The 19522-nt window shown below is 36.5% G+C and overlaps 1 protein-coding gene across 13 annotated transcripts in view; it reads right to left on the bottom strand.

Annotated features, from left to right (window-relative positions):
- The window catches only part of ST7L (suppression of tumorigenicity 7 like), a 141236-nt gene that overhangs the window by 57008 nt on the left and 64706 nt on the right, over nucleotides 1-19522 (bottom strand). For 10 of the 13 annotated variants that reach the window (XM_070463900.1, XM_070463897.1, XM_070463901.1 and 7 more), the window contains one exon: nucleotides 14560-14699. In XM_070463900.1, the coding sequence (XP_070320001.1) occupies nucleotides 14560-14699 (140 nt within the window). The other 3 variants (XM_020871514.2, XM_020871518.2, XM_020871520.2) reach the window with 3 other exon arrangements.

Genomic DNA, 19522 nt, shown 5'->3' with positions numbered 1-19522 from the left:
TCTCACCAACCCTGTGATAGGAGTTATGCTCATTGTGCAGGTGCTGTTCAGAGAGGCTCTGTGATTTGTCCAAAGTCCTGTGGATACTGAGTGGCTCAGCAAGAACTCACACTGAGGGCTTCTGACTTCAAATCTTATGTGTTCTGCTCAGAAACTGAGAGTGCCTAGGCTGGAGGCAGGAGAATCCCAGCACCTTTAGGACAAAAATTATCCTAGGAGAGTATACATGAGCAGAATTTACAAAAGCAACAGCTTAGGCCTTCCTTAATCTCATCAATGAATCCCTTTTTTGCCATTTCTGTCACTAACACCACCACCACCAAATGACCACTATACTACATTTAGCGGCCCATGTATAATCAGCTCTGGTTTCTAATTCTTTCTGTTTTCCTTTTACAGATTAACAGTTCATCTTTTGTTTTAGTTTAATCTAGTCCTTTTAAAGATGCTAAATGTATAGACAGAGCAGCAGTCACGAGAAGTCATGAGAGGAAGTTATTAAGGCTTTGGGCTTTTAAAGTATGTATTAGAATTTCCTTTGAGACTTCAATCTTTTTTAAACTACTGTTAACTCCTGGGCTTAGGTAAGTAAGAACAGGGAATGAGAGTGCTAAACAAACAAAAACCACACACACACACACACACACACACACACACAAATGGTCTTATCCCAGATCAGATGCCTACTCACAGCCTAGTAAAACTCCTGAGACCTCGAACCAAGATAAGCTATTTACCTATACCAAGGCAAGGAGTATCTACCGTGCAGAAAAACCCTTAAAAGACCAGGCAGAAAACAGATTTTCACTTGATCAAAAACTTTTGCTGCCCTCAACTGCTCCTCCCACACTTATTCAAAATCAGACTTGTTTAGGTCCGAGACTGTGAGACAAAGCAGCTCTAAGAGATAATGTGTGCAAGAGGAACCCTTCCCTGTTCAACCCTGGAATGCATTCCATTAGAGACAGCATAAGCCCTTACATACCCTACCTATCCCACTCCTGTACCCCAACTGTGAAGGCAGAAGGGAAAACTGCAGGAACACAACATTCATCAATCATAGATCTGGGATGCTGCAGCTCCCTGACCCGGGCCCCACTTGAGCTAGGGGAAGAACACCTCATGAAAACAATCTACCTATAGTTAGGATTCCTTCCAGGGCAAACCTTACTTTTTGGTCCATCGATCTTGGCGCTCACTGTTCTCCCTGCTTCCCACCCCCACTGCCTCTGCATGTGGGCTCAGAAGTCATCATCTAAAGAATTCCATTGCTCACCTCCTGCATAGCAGCACAGCCCCATGAGGCCACACACCAGATGGAGGGGATAAAAGTACGAGGTCATGGCTTCTAGCAAGAGGCTTTTTCTTAAACTAACCCTGACTCCTGGAAAAGAGGCAGAGCAGGAGAGTGTCGAGTGAGCTGCTGACGACAGCAGCTTCAGAAGTCTTGTATAAAGAGCTAACTGAGCTTTCAGTGGAAATTTCTCTATTCCTGGTGTCACATCTACTTCTTGAATGTGTTTGAATAGAATGCAGGGACTGTCAAACCAAAGGGTTAAATCTTGCTCAACTGTAGGAACCTATTCAACAGGTTGCCACACACATGGTAAAGTGGAGGCCAAACCCTGAACATGTGCCCTGTTTCTCTAGGACTGTAACTATGAAGAAAGGGAAAGGGTATGGAAAGTGGACTAGAACTCAGGGGAAATTGAAAGGTTGTCAGTAGGCCTTTAAAGTCTCTGTGTATTAATATAATGTACACAAGGATGGGGATGCAGGAGGCTCATCATTCCTAGAACCATTAGGCTTACTGGGTGACAATGTATGGAATCAATAACTACAAAGGGACAAAACAGTTTAAGCAACATACTGAGAAACAGAATTCTCAGAATAAAGAATCAGGTGAATGAGATTTAATCTGACTTTCTATAGGAGGTGGCTTTTGAGCAGGATTTTTAAAAGATACAGTATGTTTTGGTTGAGAACAGACAAAGGAAAGCATTCTAACTAAAAGGAATTGGTTTATGCTGAAACTCAGAAGCAAGAATGTGCAAGCAATATATAAGGAATTTCAAGCAAGTACATATTATATACACTGGGGAATACAGAGAAATTAGAATGCTGAGATCAGGGCTTAAATAATGTGAGGTGACTACATGTGCCCAGATTGTCAAATGGCTCAGAGTTCCCTACAGAGCCACACAGCATCTTGATCTATGTCAGTAAATACCAGGGCAGCTATGGGAAAACACAAGGATGAGTCCATTTGTTACATACAGAGGGACTAGAAGAGAGCTACACTGTGAAGCCCAACAAAATGCTAAATATTGTTCACTCTAGCTCCCTATCATTTGAGATTCTAGGCTAAATAAGAGCTATCAAATATCCTATCTAGAACTGTGATGCATTAATGTGCCGCTTACAGGCCTAGAACTTGGTGTAAATCAAGCCAAACACTTATGAAATTAGAATGTAAAAAAAAAAGTTCTTTAAAAATAGAAAATACATGCTTCTTTCCCTGACTCTCAAACTTAAACTTGACTGGTCTCCTATACCACATTTGGCACATTGGGCTTTTGAGGCTAGCACACTCATCAGAGCTGAGTGAGCTGAGGCCACAGTGAAAAGGAGAAGAGCTAGGAAAGAATTTTAGGGACTACAAAATCAATTCACTGAGTGACAGGACGGTTCTGGTGAGAGCTGGACCATGAAGAAGGCTGAGCGCTGAAGAACTGGAGCTTTCAAACTGTGGTGCTAGAGAAGACTCTTGAGAGTCCCTTGGACTGCAAAGATATCAAACCAGTCAATCCTAAAGGAGATCAACCCTGAATATTCATTGGAAGGGCTGATCCTGAAGATCCAATACTTTGGTCACCTGATAAGAAGAGCTGACTCAGTGGAAAAGACCCTGTTGCTGGGAAAGACTGAGAGCAGGAGGAGAAGGGGGTGGTAGAGGATGAGACGGTTGTATGGCATCACTGCTTCAATGGACGTGAATTTGAGCCAACTCCAGAAAACAGTGGAGGACAGAGTAACCCGGCATGCTGCACTCCATGGGGTCGCAGAGTCGTACACAACTTAAGAGACTGGAAAACGACAGCAACAGGCTGCTAGAGCAACAACCAAAGATAAGATACAAATTCTCATTTCATAATCTTCAAATTAGGTCTCTGGCTTCTTGCACTTGTTGAAGGTAAAAACAGAGCTATTTATTGGGTTTCTGCCATTTTTTAACTGAACTTTCCTAAACTCTGAGGATAAAAACCACAAAGGCAACCCTGTTCTTCCAAAGCACTTTTCTGGTGCCACTTTCAAAAACATAATATTGAAATGTGTATGTGTATACATATATACATTTGTGTGTATGTGTGTGTGTATATATATATATATATATATATATATAATATTTTTATAACACTGAATAAGCCAAAAGGTGAGCAATATATTAAGTTTCTGCTTTACTTAACTGGCATAATTTAGTGCTGGAAGGGAAGCAACCACTTAACAGTGATAGCATTTGTTGGTATCATCTTTGTTTTTTCCTCCTCCCCTAAACAGTTTATAAAAGGTGATTTCTGAAATTCTTCACAATAGAAAAGCTAAAGGGTTTACATTCAACTGTGACACCACTATGAATTCATTAAGAAGCATGTTTCAGGTTGCACTATAATTTCCCTATGTAACATAAACCCATGGAATCTGACATAAGCTGATTGCTCATGCTGGTTATTTTATTTACATTTCTGAATGGAAGGGATTTCAATACTCATAAAATATCTAACTTATTATTTTTCATCTGTTCTCCCAGAGCAGCTATTATAAAACAGGCATAGAAACAGAAGTCTCAACTTGTATGACTGGCTAAGCAACCAGGGAAAAGTTACTGCTCAAAAGCAATGTTTAAAAAAATAATCCAATATGGAACTTGAGACCAAATGAGATATTATTACTCTCAATACTATGAAAAAGATAAAAGTTTTTTTTTTTAAGTGTTCATTATGTTTGTTGAAGTCCTATGGGAGTAGGAGGTAGTCCATAGGAATTCAAGGGGCCTTAAGTCTACTTAAGTCTTTCTCTAGAGACCTAATGTTAGCACAGCCTAGTATAAATGGGAACACAGATGAATGGATAACAGTGGGCTCCTTACAACCCAGAAACATGAATACACCTCCTTACCAGCAGGTTACAAATCAGACTTCTGAATTGGAAAATGCCATCAGGCATTTAACTCAATATTTGGAGATGTACGTTTTGTTCACCTACCCAAAGAATAATAATTTCCACCTATTCCCACAAATATAGCAAACAGATAAATTACTAGAGAAGTAACAATTACAAGTAAACTCAAAGCTGGATCTTCAGTCTTCTGCCTGTAAGTCTGTTCAAATCATTCCACTTCCTCCTGCTGCCCCACTGAGTTAAGTCAGTATACTCCTCGACCCTCCAGTACAACCTTAGGCCTCCTCTTCTCCTCAAAAGACTGTCATCATTTTACCACATCTAATGATTACATGCCTAACAGTATAAACTCCCCAAGAACAGGTTCTGTGCCTGTTTTTAAGAATATTTTAATATGTATTCCAGGGTTCTATCTCCATTTGTCCAGTTAGTACATATACTGACTGAACCCAATAAAGATAGGAAAGCTTTTTCAGTTGCTTAGAAAATCTTTTGACAGTTCCCCTTATTAAAATGTAGAATTGTCCAGGATTCAGAATTGAGCAGCAAAATTTAGCTTGGAAGAGAGGGAAAAGGCAGCTTATTTTAGTACTTTAACCCAATATATTTTTATTTTTCTTAATTAGCCTGATACAGTTTGAGAAGCAGTCACTGCAGGGTGCAGCTTTGACATGAACAGTGGGCTCTGGGAAGTTCTGAGTGGTTCTTTCCCTTTCTTTCTCACATGTCCACAGAGGCACATAATTTTAGTCCTGACTCTTCGCTGTCCCATTCTGTTTCACAATGGCATCATATTGTTTCATTTTCTAAACCAGGATGGCCCTTAGCTCTTATTAATCTGTCATTATTAGGAATGAGAGGCTATAGAAAACAAAGATAAAAATTAATGAGTATGATAGGCTTTCAACAGTATGTGAACCGTGACTTCCAGATGTTCAAGCTGGTTTTAGAAGAGGCAGAGGAACCAGAGATCAAATTGCCAACATCCGTTGGATCATGGAAAAAACAAGGGAGTTCCGGAAAAACATCTATTTCTGCTTTATTGACTATGCCAAAGTCTTTGTGTGGATCACCACAAACTGTGGAAAATTCTGAAAGAAATGGGAATACCAGACCATCTGACCTACGTCTTCAGAAATCTGTATGCAGGTCAGGAAGCAACAGTTAGAACCGGACATGGAACAACAGACTGGTTTCAAATTGGGAAAGGAGTACATCAAGGCTGTATATTGTCACCCTGCTTATTTAACTTATATGCAGAGTACATCATGAGAAATGCTGGGCTGGATGAAGCACAAGCTGGAATCAAGACTGCTGGGAGAAATATCAATAACCTCAGATATGCAGATGACACCACCCTTATGGCAGAAAGCAAAGAAAAACTAAAGAGCCTCTTGATGAAAGTGAAAGAGGAGAGTGAAAAAGTTGGCTTAAAGCTCAACATTCAGAAAACTAAGATCATGGCATCTGGTCCCAATATTTCATGGCAAACAGATGGGGAAACAGTGACGGACTTTTTTGGGGGGGGCTCCAAAATCACTGCAGATGGTGACTGCAGCCATGAAATTAAAAGACACTCACTCCTTGGAAGAAAGTCCATGACTAACCTAGACAGCATATTAAAAAGCAGAGACATTACTTTGCAAACAAAGGTCCATCAAACTAGACAAAGGTCTAGTCAAAGCTATGGTTTTTCCAGTAGTTATGTATGGATGTGAGAGTTGGACTATAAAGAAAGCTGAGTGCCAAAGAATTGATGCTTTTGAACTGTGGTGTTGGAGAAGACTCTTGAGAGTCCCTTGGACTGCAAGGAGATCCAACCAGTTCATCCTAAAGGAGATCAGTCCTGGGTGTTCATTGGAAGGACTGATGCTGAAGCTGAAACTCCAATACTTTGGCCACCTGATTCGAAGAATTGACTCATTTGAAGAGACCCTGATGCTGGGAAGGAGAAGGTGGGAGGAGAAGGGGACAACAGAGGATTAGATGGTTGGATGACATCACCGACTCAGTGGACATGAGTTTGAGTAAACTCTGGGAGCTGGTGATGGACAGGAAGGCCTGGCGTGCTGCATTCCATGGGGTCACAAAGAGTGGGACACAACTGAGCGACTGAACTGAACTGAACTGATAGTAGGCTTTAATCTTACGGCAGCCACTATATATGAATCTGAGGAGTGACATTTCTTATTTCAATCTTGAGTTGTGGAGCACTTCATTTTTTAATAAATTCTAAACTGCTTAAATGAACATAATGAATACCACAGTTTACAAAAACATGAACTTCATCAGTTGGGTGTAAAGACAAAAGTCTTTCATGTCTGATATTTGAAAAATAATAAAGAGAGAGACCTCCTTCTATTTACTCTTGTTTGACTGAAAGGAATCCTAACCAAATAAAATCTTCTAAAAGGAAAAAGCCTCTATCAGCCTAGATCTACTTTTTGGGTCACTAAATCTTATGTGAGGCATGTGAAGATATTAATAACTCATCAGTCACTTCCAGTCAAATGAATGAATATGCAAGGATGAACTAATTTACTCGTGCAGCAGTAGCCTCTATCTTATACATCTCTTGCCTACCTCTAACCCCTACCACTAGACTATGAGTTACTTGTGAACATGGGTTGCATTTTATATTTCATAAAGGTGCCCAATAAATATCTGCTCACTGAATGAATGAACAAACCAATTTATTATTAGTAACATCTTAATACAATGAATTCAACATTAAAAACTTATGGTATGTTACAAGATAATCAGCACCATATTATAGCATGTTAAAGAGCAATAGTTAACATATTTTTAAATGCTGAGACTCTTTAAAAACTAAACTTTGAAAATAAGATAAGCCCTACTGGAATCTTTTCATTCAATAAGCCAATACTGAAAGAAGAATCTTTTCAGAGTATCCAGGACTCTGAACTGCATGTTCTAGTGCTGTTTTTTGTTTTTTTGTTTTTTTTTTAAGAGTCAGTATTACAAAGCTAAAATACACCAAGAGTAAATTAATAAGAAAAATCTACACAGCTAGAGCTTTGTTGAATTAGAATTCCTGGGCTCCCAATAAGGGCTAAATCCCAAAGGGATCAGAGTCAAGTAAATAAAAAATCCATCTGAATTTTATCAGAGGGCAAAGTTTCAACTTTGAATACCCCAGCAACCAAGGATGAATTATGTATAAGATTAGTAAAGTGCCTTCATCCACACCCCAGCCAGAGAACATTCTTCTATCTCACTGTGACTGAAGGAAAAGCAGCAGTGTATTTGCCTGCCAAGAATAGTTGTGGGTATACTCTAGATAGAAGTTTAACAACACTGAGGGATTAAAATTTAATAGTAAAGCTGCTGCTACCTAGGAGTAAAAGCTTGAACTCTGGCATCAGAAAGAAATAGGGACTTCAGCATGCTGAATAGATGAAAACAAGAGCTGGCAAGTGCCTAACAAAGACTATGAGAGTATGTTCCCTTCTTAAATTCTTCCCCAAACTGCTTCTTTCTCTGCATATCCTATTTATAATATGCAAGAGTGCTCAAAAGGAATATAGCCCTTTTCTACACTTTGAATAGTACATATACATTTCATTTCCAGAATGCTTGAAATTACAGGATGAGGTTAAAGGGTGATTATGTGGTCTGAATTCTCTGAATATCAGTTCTCTTAGTTTTGTTGAACATCACCTGAAGCCCAAATAATTTCTTTTCTTGAAGCTGGCAGTCGAGACAGACATAAGGCAATCTTAATATTAATTAGAGAACTAAGAGAGATTATTTTTTTCTCAAATTCAGATAGAATACCATTAATAGCAAATCTTTCACTGAGGCCTTATCAGCATTAAGGAACACATTGAAGTTTCCAATGTATTGTTACAACTGCTAGAAGTACATCTGTTACCTAAAAATCCCACTTTAGAAAAACAAAACAAAAAAGCCCCATGAGTTATGTTATTTTAGACAAAAAGTTTATTCTGTTCAGTTAAACTTCCCCACACAATCCTTGACAAACTTCACCTTTGATTTTGAAAGTAGAGTGATGCTGGAACATAAGATATAGCTTTTAGTTTATATTAAGCTTCTTTTTCTTTTTTTTACTGTTTCAAAGAGTTAATTAAATTCCCTCTGAATCACTACAAATGAGTGCCTACTATTTCTTCAGTATTACTGCACATTTTAGACAATTAGAAAGGCTGAAATTCTTTATATGGTTGTATGAGTATGTGATATAAACGATCAGTGTACTTTAAGTGATTTACTAACCAGAATAGGAATGAAATTAAAGTGAACCAGTTTAAAGACAAAAAAGCAAATGGGCATTCTTTATTTTAAAACATCAGACTTCATCAAATAGGCTTATACAAGAAAGAACATTTCCAGGTAGTTTATTTGTCTACTTAGATCTTTTCAGTAAGCATTTCTGCAATCTAAGGGCCCTTTCTACTTTCTGACAATCCATACTGGCCTCTTTGTTTAAAATTCTTCTCCAAATTCATCTCCTATAGGAAGACACTAGTAAGACCACTTTACTGTCATCACTCCATCAGTCTATAATTCCTTCAGGATTACTATATTTGGTTTGAAATTTATTCTTCTGTAGTTGTTTTGGTATAACTTGAGAGGTGACATATTTTTGAAACCAAATATATATGTGACTAAAGGACTATCTGTTGTGTGATTTCAAGGAATTCTTAACTTGATTGGCTCAAACTTCCTCATCTATTACATTGGAAGACCACAATCTGTCCTCCAATGCCTCTGGTAAGAACTAATGAGAGTTTAAGTATAAACTTTTAAAAAAGAAAACTAATGAAGTCCACATTACTCCTGGTATAGAATTATAACACATTAATTAGTTGTACTAATTTAGTTCTTTTGAGCATTAAAAATTTGATTTGTGGGGGAAGGAGCAAAATTCCACTCGAAAAAAGCTAAAATAACTATTCCTCAAGATTTTAATTTTCCTCTGTACCCCATTAATTCTTTCCATTTAGAGGACTATGCTGGGTCTACAAAAAATCTTTTCTAAAACAAAAATCAGCAGGTTTCCTAATATGAATTCTAATACCACTAGTGTTACAAATTTGGAATGAGTGATTTACATCAATATCCGGGCACAATTCTTCTACCTGCTATGCAGTCCATTTGCCTCAAGTGCTAATGAATAATAATAAATATATTCACAGCAGTTAGTGATAGAGTAACTTAGACTTTGGCACTGAGGCTTTCACTTTGAGGGGGGCGAAGATGATTAAAATATTCTGCCAAATGAATTCAGGGAGAGCTTTTATGAATTTCATACTTGTTAAGCATGTGTTATTAGGGAAACAGGGTGCTTTCCACAAACTTCAAAACTGAATTAAATCCTGGTGAAAGGATATAGACATGCATTAAAAAGTACATTGCCCTAACTTTTATTCTTTCTCTTTTGTCTTTGAAGAGTTCAGTACTCAGAAAATTTGGATGAAGAAGAACATTAGCAATTCCATAAATTTCTCATTCTGGTTCTTTTTGAAGGAGAACAATGAGGATGAAGTATGAGTATTACCCTTGTAAAAAGAGGAGAACAACTTTTCTCTTGCTACAAATATCCCAGTTAATTAAGAAAATCAAAATTGGAATATGCCAGACTGCCCAAATAAAGACTTTCGTGGTACCAACAGTGGAACAAAAGTGTAAACATTTAAAATTTTTGACCTATTACAATAGATTTACTTTGTTATCAGGATATTCTCTGGGAAATACCTCATATATATTACTATGGAAACAGCATGTTATAGAAGAGTATTTTCCCAGAATTTATGCTTAGTTACAATTCAAAACGTTTTTAAAACTGTATTAGTTCTTGAAAATAATTCATTTTCAAAGTGAAGAAACATTTTAATTTCAGTTTAATTTCTGAATGGGGCCCTAGGTATTTAGAATGCAACTCTCTTAGGGTTTTAGTAAAGTCAGATGAAGAATATAAAAAACCTTTCACCTGTAGACAGATTTCATGTCACTGGTTATGACAACAGAAAATTAGGAACCTTTAAACTGATGTCTATCAATACATGGTTATAATTGTCTATCTATTCCCCTAGTTATAAAGACAATCTTTGTCCTGGAAAAAATTATAATAATGGACAAACCTTCTCAAAAGTTCTCGTTACTATTCAGTAAAAGACACTTGGCATTTATATCTGCTTATTACTTTTTAAAATGTACTTTAGGGAGAGAAATGTTAATTATTTTGGGGAAGGGACTGAAGAAATCCCAGTGAGACATTCTGTAGAGAGGTCTTTTGTTAGTGTAACATCTGACCTTCTATATCTTTGGAAATCATGCAACTTGGCTAATGTAGTCCTTAAAGAATTAATCAAGCAGATTGTTAGGCCCTAGTTACAGTGAAGCCAGCCAATTATGAGTTGCTCAGAAATTCATCACTGGCATGTCCAACCACATTTTCCCACATAAAGATTAGTAGAAATATGTGGAAACGGGGCCCATTCCCACCCTAGCACAGCTACAATATGTGTTCGGTGAAAAAAATTTTAACCAAGTTTTGCCTTAGTGAAACAAATAATTTATCTGGAAGTCTTTTTAATTTCTGTCTTTACCCATAACACCTTATCTGCCAACATTGCAAATGCTGCCCCGTTAAGTTAAAACCCAACTAGGGATTTTTATATTCAAACACAAAAGCACTAAAGTCACATGCCACAAGCCTGAATTTATCTGTAAGTTAATGAAATTTCCAAACACCATCTTCAGTCTTTTCACTGTTGTAATAACGCCCTCCCAAGGCTTACTAAGAAGAAAGCTTTTCTTGCAAGAGAGGAATGAAAGGAGTCAGAGTAGATGAAGATTGGTTCTGTAAGGAGAGGGCAGTGCTGCTCTTAAATAAAGAAGCGCCTTTCAGATAAGCAGAATCAGATTCCAGTTCATTGGTTTGCTGGCTACCCTTACTTTGAACTCTCATATTTAACCCAGCAGGCTTCAAAGCAGGTGAGAAAATGACCTACCACTTAAAAGCAATTTTTCCTTTTTCAGGAATTCTGGCCTTAAGAGACTATCAGCTCTGATATCAGCACATTCCACATCTCCAGGGATTTATGCAATTTTTCTTCCCATTGCTCTATGTCTACTGTCAGGCTAAGTTTTCATCTCAGCCAGGAGAAAAATCAGGAGAAAAAGTCCTAATGTGCTGAAGATGAAATCTTTTTCCATAGCTTTATATCATGCAAAAGAAGGGGCACTAAAACACTAGCCATTCTAGTTCGTTCCCTTCCATTTATGTAAATCTGATGTCCAGTGAGGATTACTACAAATTACTAATCCCTAGCGCCTTGCTTCACGAAAAAGCAATCTTTGTAACAAGTGCATTTTAACAAATTCAGACTGAATTTCCTCTAGCATGTGAAATAATACAAGAAGTTATTAGATGAAGGAGAGACAATGGCAACAATGGAAGGAACTAGGAAATTTTCTTAAACCTCTTTGCCTTACTTAATATTAGAATAAATATGTTTCAAAGATTCTTCATTGATTTCTACATTTAATTGTACTTGGCTATCAAATATCTGACTTAACTAAAAATTTTTAACACATGCAGTTTGCAACTTACCAATGAGTTTTGCTCTATAAGGCAGTTTGCTAGTGCCTAGAATTTGAAACATTTCTTCACTTTCTGGTGCACATAATGGACCAGAAGTATAGTACTAAAAGTATTGATTAAATGATACCTAACAGCCATTTCTACTACTATTTTTATGGAAAAATGCATTTTTGGTTTATTAGTAGGACATAGCTCTTCCAAACATGAAGAGGGTAGGGTTTCTCACTACAGCTGCACTTTGGTGATGATGATGACAATGATGATAACAACAGCTAACACCTACTTTTTACTGTGGGCAGACACTCTTGATAAATTTTAAACTCATTTAGCCCTCACAAAAATCCAAGAGGTAATACTATTCTCATTTTACAACTGGGGGGTGGGGAAGGTTAAGCAACTTACCCAAGGTTGCACAGCCAGTAAGTGTCACAACTGAAATCCAAAGCAAAATAGTCTGGCTCCAGAGCCTCTGCTCATAATGACTCTACAATCTTGTCCCTTCTCCACCTTGACATGGTGGCACCATCCAGGAATTATAAATTCCTCTACTGGGGGTAGAGTAGAGCAAGGGCTTCTTAAGCTTTAAATGTATATAGAATCCTCTGGGGATCTTGCTTCTAACAATGTCCTGGGTGATGGTAATGCTCCTGGGGCAGAGACCACACAATATTAAGTGGTAAGAAGCATGTGAGCCTTTAGTTCTCTTGCTGTCTGTCTACTAGGGTAATTGTTCATTGAGTTTATAAACTGGAGTCTGCCTATATTGCTTTCATTTCCCATTAATTCTTAAATGGAAACAGCCCTTGGAACTGCTGCATACCGAATGTTGATTTGCAGGTACTTTCAGTAAATACTTAACTTTTAGGAATTTAAACTGCACATGTAAAGGCCATAGGGATAAAATCTAGCTATAGAAGTTTGCTGTCAGGCACATTTTAAATACTACATACCAGCAACACATACCAAAAGATAGTAAACAAATGTCTGTTTATTGTTCATCAACTAGAATCACAGTAAATTAATAACTTTTGACCTAAAGAAGGAGCTTCAACTTTCAAATGGATAATTATTTATTCTCAGATACTGCTAGGAGCTTGTGTTATGTAATCCTAAAGGCTCTTTTGGTGCATCAGAGATCGCTTAGGTAAAGGCAGACACGATATACCAACACATGGATACAGCAGACAGTGAGTGCACTCCACATTAATTTTAGCCAGTACCTCATGGAAGGACACTGCTAACAATTACTATCTCTCTACTCCAGATTCTAGACCTCCCTCCTCTCTCTATTTTACTTCCTTCCCACTGCCCTGAGAGACCATTTCTCCCACTGCTTTTCTATGATCTCAAATACACAGCGGTGTATTTTTTTCTGCTTGTTAAATGGACAGGATTCTCTGTTTAGTCCACTTTTTTCCATGCCAGATTACACAGTGACGTCATTTCAGTTTGAGACACACACTTGCCAATCAGCACCACTGCAAGCAACAGAGTTATGGTGTGATCAGCAAGCTTTCTTTCTTTTTTTTTTTTATTTTTTTATCTTAGTAAGCTTTCTTTTTATACTGAGAGGAAGCAGAAGAGTCAGCTTCCAACCCGAATGTCTATACTCCCTGAGCAGCAGTAAAAAGTCATCCTTCTTGCAGCCGGACCCAGAATCAACTGGAGTCTCAAACTCTTAGGCCTACAGCCAGTGGCAACTTAACACATTATAATAGTTGACCTTCAGGGAAAAAGAGAAACCAGTGCTCTCACTACTGGTGCCAGAAGAAAACCAGCTAATCTTTAAGGCACAAAATAAACTATTCTTAAGGCAGGAAAAGAAAGTGTGAGGACACAGGGAGTTATAATGGAGGCACATAGAGAAAAATAAAGAAACTGCATTACCAAATAAAGGCTAATATTTCTATGGTTCTCAGTGCTTTTCTATTTGGGAGTATAATGAATTAACATTTTCTTTTTGGGTTTGAACTCATTACTTGGTAAAAATGCAAAGATGTACAAGACATGTCTTTTTTATTAGGCTCAGAGACTTAAAAGGGACTTCTTTTTGGTAATTTTGCTTTGAGTCAGTGACATTAATTAATAGGTTTATGTAGAAAAATTAATAATCACAAGATACTCTTTAAAATCAGTCCTCAAGTACTTTCTGGACCTGGGACAGGAAATGGGGAAGCAGTTCAAAACTAAAGGGTAAAAAGGAAAATAAAGGTCTGAAGATGGTTCTACACCCAAGGTTGGGAAGATCAATAAGAATATGCACATATAATAATAATGAGGACTTCTGAGTGAAGGGGCACATTCTGAACCCAGGACAAATGTCTCAACTGTCCTATCTTACCTACTTATTCCCTATCCTAGCTGCACTCTTGAATATAACATTCAGCAAATCCTTAGAATTAATGATTTCATTTAAATGGAAAAACCAAAAGGCTTTTGTACAAAACAAGGAATTTTTTTTTAAATGCCAAAGAAAATGCATTTAAAAGGGCTGGATTATTCTTTAACTAGTAACAAGGGTTGTGTTTACCACCAAAAGTGATCCACAAAGACCAGCTTTATAATTTATGACATTGTATTTTGAAAACTTCTAAGCAACAAAAATATAGCTCAAATCACCAAAAACTTATGTTTGACATATTTATGGCAGCAACTTTACAAATCAATTCCTGTAATTTACTTTATAACAAATATCTTCCACTGCTCAACTGGTTTAGCACAAACAGATCAGAGATGGTTTCTTGTGTGTTTTACAAATATTCTACACAAGTCCTTGAGATCATACTTACAGCTTTAGCAAAAACACCCATGATCTCAGGAAACTGGTGTGTAAGCAAAGCTATCACTGCTGTAGAAGAACATAGTCCTGCTGTGAAATGGATGAAAAAAGGAATCTCCTTCTTTGGGTAAACAGAAACATGATGAAACGCTGCAAGAGAGAAAAGATAGAAATAGATGTTATTTCAGAATATAGTGTAAGCCAGTTTTAATATTTTCAAGTGAAATCCATTTCTAAAAACTAAAAAGGAAAAAAAAAAAAGAACATGAAGTCTCTGGCCAAGCAAGGTAGAAAGAAGTTATCCATTATTTATAGCATCAACAGCACATCTAGTTAGATGACTGTTGGGAACTGGGAAAAGGATGGCACTGTGGGAAAGAGCAGCAATTGTAGTCATGCTGAGGTGGTTTTGAAAAAGAGCTTTGTCACTTACTAGCTGTGTGATCTTGAATAAGTTGCTAAACCCTCTAGCAGTTGCCATGGAGTTGTTATGATGAACACTGTAAGCACTTTATAAAGGTGTTGTTTTAATTTTTGATCTTGGGGAGCTCAGACATGAGTACAGAGATAAAGAAATAGACATGTGGTTGGAGATTTCCTAGAACAATCAGTTAATAATTTTACCCAATTATTAATAAGTGTCCTATATGTGGCATTTCATTAAGCACTGTAAAAATCTAACCAGAACATCAAAGTCCTAGATTCTGAACATAAATGGAGTCTATTGTCTTATTTTTACATTTACACATTTACTCAGGTATTATTTTTCTAGTGATTAAATATCTAATTACCAATAGTATTCAAGTATTTTTCTTATTTGAAATGTGAAACTACTTGAATAACAATGATGACAGGAGCCTATTACAATGATTGGTACACAGTAGGTGCTCAATAAATGTCTGTTAAACTGAGAGCTATTCTGGGACTTCAGTTGGCTGCTCACAGGGTTGGATACAGACCTAAGAATTCCTGATGTAATATCCTGAATAGGTAAGGAATGACTAATTCAGTGCTGAATCAAGTTCAGCTATAAATTTAATGTTTTAAAACATAATGATTCACAGAGAAGATTACACCTAAGTTTCCTTCAGTAGACAGGATATTTTTTATGTATTATATACTATCTTTAGAAAGTACATACCAAAAAGCAAACTCATTAAAACTGCAGAAAATTCCCAGAGCCTTGTGTCATGTTTAAAGTAAAAGCACACCAAATCTGAAATTTTTTAAAGTTGGAAACATTAGAAGCTGTGAACAACATTGTGCTTTCAGCACCCCAAAAAAATCAGTCCCCTTTGCTCTGTCGCTCAGCCATGAGAGGACAACTTCTTCTAGCAAATCAAAAGATAAAAACCATGGTATTCGCAAAGACAGGGAACAAATACTTACATATGCCAATGTTACTATAGTTGTTTTTGTGTAAGACAGCAAAATTAATATTATTAATTAAACTATAGCATTTTGTGGTTTACAAAGTGCTTTTATTTATATTATTTTTTTCAATAATCCTAGGAGATAGATAGTATTATTCCTACTTTATGAGGTAGAAAACTGTATAGTGTTAATAGGATAATTTTCTAAAATAAGAAATTTTTATACTGTAGGAGAGATCCAATTGTTTCTTTTTGGATTGCTTTCTGTAGATTCATTTGTTAGTCAATGTTTGGCTAATATATCAAAATAATGGATGACTAGTACAGAAACACTCCCTTAGAAGTAAAGTTCAAATTTCATCACTGGCTTGTAGAGAAAATTTATCAGGAGGCATAAAAGACAACTAAACAGCTATGTGAACTAAGGGAATAGTTCAAGTCTGAACTTATGAGGTTCATAAGCAAATTCCAGAATGCCTTAAGTCATATCAAGGTTGAAGGGGAATTGAAAGCAAAAAACCTTAAGTACTCTTGGGTATTAAAGCTCCACATTAATAAAAATTTGTTCATTTTATCATAAAGACAGAAAAAATACTCTAAGAATATACAATATAATCAAACTAAACCCCCCAGAATATCCCTCCTCTCACAGCTCCTAGAATTTGCAAATGAGTAGACCCCTAGAAATAACAAAGTCCTGTCAAAACATAAAGTCTCTGTTCTTAAAGGCTATGGCTCTGACAATACAAAATAATAACGTGATGATTTTATTCACATTACTATGAAAGCTTGCCTTATATTATCAGGCAACCTCTGTAATGATTTGGGGGGCATTGTTTTAGGTTAAATGTATTAGCCTAATGTAATACACTCTTGCATACTGATGTTCCACAATTAAAGATTCATTCCTTTGCCTTAAATATCCTTGTTCCCATTAAAACAGAAAAACAACACCTACTATCATCACCTTCTCCTGAGGAAAGAAAATATTTCTAACACTAATGACCTTCTAATTGCCGAAGTCAATGGATTCTTCTCAGTAATTACCTTACTTAATACCTTGGATACTCCTCCTCACTTGGAATTTTTTTTCTCCTTTTAGTTTCTAGGATATCTAGTTCTGGTTCTTGTCCTGTCTCACACCATTCCTTCACTGAATCTTCTGACTCCTTATCGGCCACCCATTCCTTAGAAATTTTCATCATGGTTCACCCTTAATTTACATCTCACACTCTATACAGTTTCCCTTAGTGATCTCATTCACTCCTAGGAAATAATGACCCCTAAGTCAGTTTTGTGATGTAGAGGGAAAGAGATATTTTGGTAATTTTGTTTACATGACCTGATCCTGTAGTCCTGCTGCTAGGCCACAGCAGATTGGATTAGGGATGAACACCTGGGTAAATCTGATTTACTCTCCCAGAAGTTTTAGAAGCAGGACTGAGATATTCTTCATTCTATATTATCCTCATGAATCGATGACATGTAAATTCAGAGCTGCACAGGGGTATCAAGTCTGGCTATATGAGTGTCTAAGAAAGGGAGAGCCAAACTGCAAAGAGAAAGATAAAAATAACGCAGATACACTGAGAAAAGCAGAAGTGAAAGCTCATACAAAGAAAAGATGGAGGTGGGGAATGAAAAGGAAAAGTGAGAATAGGAGAGACTGAAAAAGGCAGTCAGAGACAGAGATACACAGAAAACTGACTCCTGGAAATCCTGATAGCCTTCTGGTTCTGGTCTCTTCCATGGTGCAATTATAATTGTTGCCTTTGTGTTCTTTGAGAGAACTCAGCCTTCTTCCAACAAATTCTCTTTATTTTTAAGCTAACCTGAAGTGGCTCTCTTATACCCAAAGAGGGCTTACAATATTTACTACTTATAAAACATTTATTTAATAATATACATATTATATATAACTTGCAAACATATCTTAACCCCATGTATGTAGAGATATAAAATATAAAGGCAATGTATGTATATGTTAAATAGATTACATAATAAAATATTTAAACATATAACACACACATGGATGTGTGTGTATGGCTGACATGTCACATATGCAACATACTCAAAAATAAAAATTGTGGGAGAAAAATATCAGCATACTCAACTTCCATAAGCTCTCCTAAGTTTTTATCTATCTGTTTGAACTTTTCAGTCCTTAAGTCTGATGGCTGTAAAACTGCAACTTTCCTTCCTAGACTTTAGTTCTAACGGACCCAGAACTGTAAAAACTGTGGTATAGATTTATAAGAGGAAACTAGTGTTTATAACTGTCAGCATCCTTATGTATCAGTTAAGTCATAAAAAGGATAATTAGACAGAAATTTACCAGCTCATAGAGAAAAAGAGTGAGTGGATGATAAGGCAGCTGAGACAAAAAGCACAGACTATTCTTTCAAAAGTTTAGCTTCCTAAAAGCAGGAACTAGACAAAAACACTTTCAGCAGTCATAACCCTGTGTATTTCTGGTTCTCCTCTTGACTCTTGGACTGTTTTTTGTTTTTTTTTTAATTGGGAAGTACAGTCCCTCCAATTTCACTCTACTTTATAAAGATAATTTTGACTGTTCTGGGTCCTTTAACATGCCATGTACATTTTGGGATCAGCTTATCAATTTGTAAGAATTGTATTGAATTAATAGATCAATTAGAAGAGAATTGTCATAAAAATAATATTGGGGCTTCCAATCCATAAACATGAACTATCGCTTTTTATTTATTTAGATTTTCTTTAATTCTTCTAAGCAGTATTTAGTGGATTTTAAAAATCTCATACTTCTTTTAATTTATTCCTAAATTGTTTGTTCTCTTTGATGCTATTCTCATTGGGTCTGTTTTCTAGTTTACATTTTGGATTATTCATTGCTGGTATATAAATATGACTGAGTTATATATTTATATATCAATATTATATCCTGCAACCTTGCTGAACTAGTTTATTAGTTCTAATAATATTTTTATGGAATTCTTAGGACATGAAGATTATGTCATCTGTGAATAAAAACAGTTTTTCTTCTTTCTTTCGAACATGAATGCTTTTTATTTCTTTTTCTTGCTTGATGGCATTAACTAGAACCTTTAGTACAATGCTGAAGAGAAGAGTGCAGACATTCTTGTCTTGTTCCTGATCTTAGGGGGAAAGCATTCAATCTTTCACCATTAAGTATGATGTTAACTGTGGGTTTTTTGTAGATGCTCTTTATCAGGTTGAGGAAGTTCCCTTTTATTCCCAGTTTGTTCAGAATTTTTATCATGAATGGGTATAGGATTTTTGTCAAATGCTATTCTCCATCTATTGTCCTTTACACTTTCAGATGTTAAAGCAACCTCGCTTTGTGAGGTAAATCCCAATTGGTCATGGAGCATAATCCTTTTTACATGTTGGTGGATTCGGTTTGCTAACATGTTGTTGAAGACATTTGTGTCTATGTTCATGAGAGATATTGTTCTATAGCTTTCTTGTAATGTTTCGTCTGACTGTGTTGTCAGGATAGTGTCAGTCTCACAGAATGAGCTGGAGAGTGCTCCTTCTTCATTTGCTGAAAAGTTTGTGAAGGATTGGTGTTATTTCTTCTTTAAGATGACTGCTTGTAAG

This window comes from Odocoileus virginianus, unplaced genomic scaffold, assembly GCF_023699985.2.
Source record: "Odocoileus virginianus isolate 20LAN1187 ecotype Illinois unplaced genomic scaffold, Ovbor_1.2 Unplaced_Contig_8, whole genome shotgun sequence".
NCBI lineage: Eukaryota > Metazoa > Chordata > Mammalia > Artiodactyla > Cervidae > Odocoileus > Odocoileus virginianus.
This window is presented reverse-complemented; position numbering and strand designations above follow the sequence as displayed.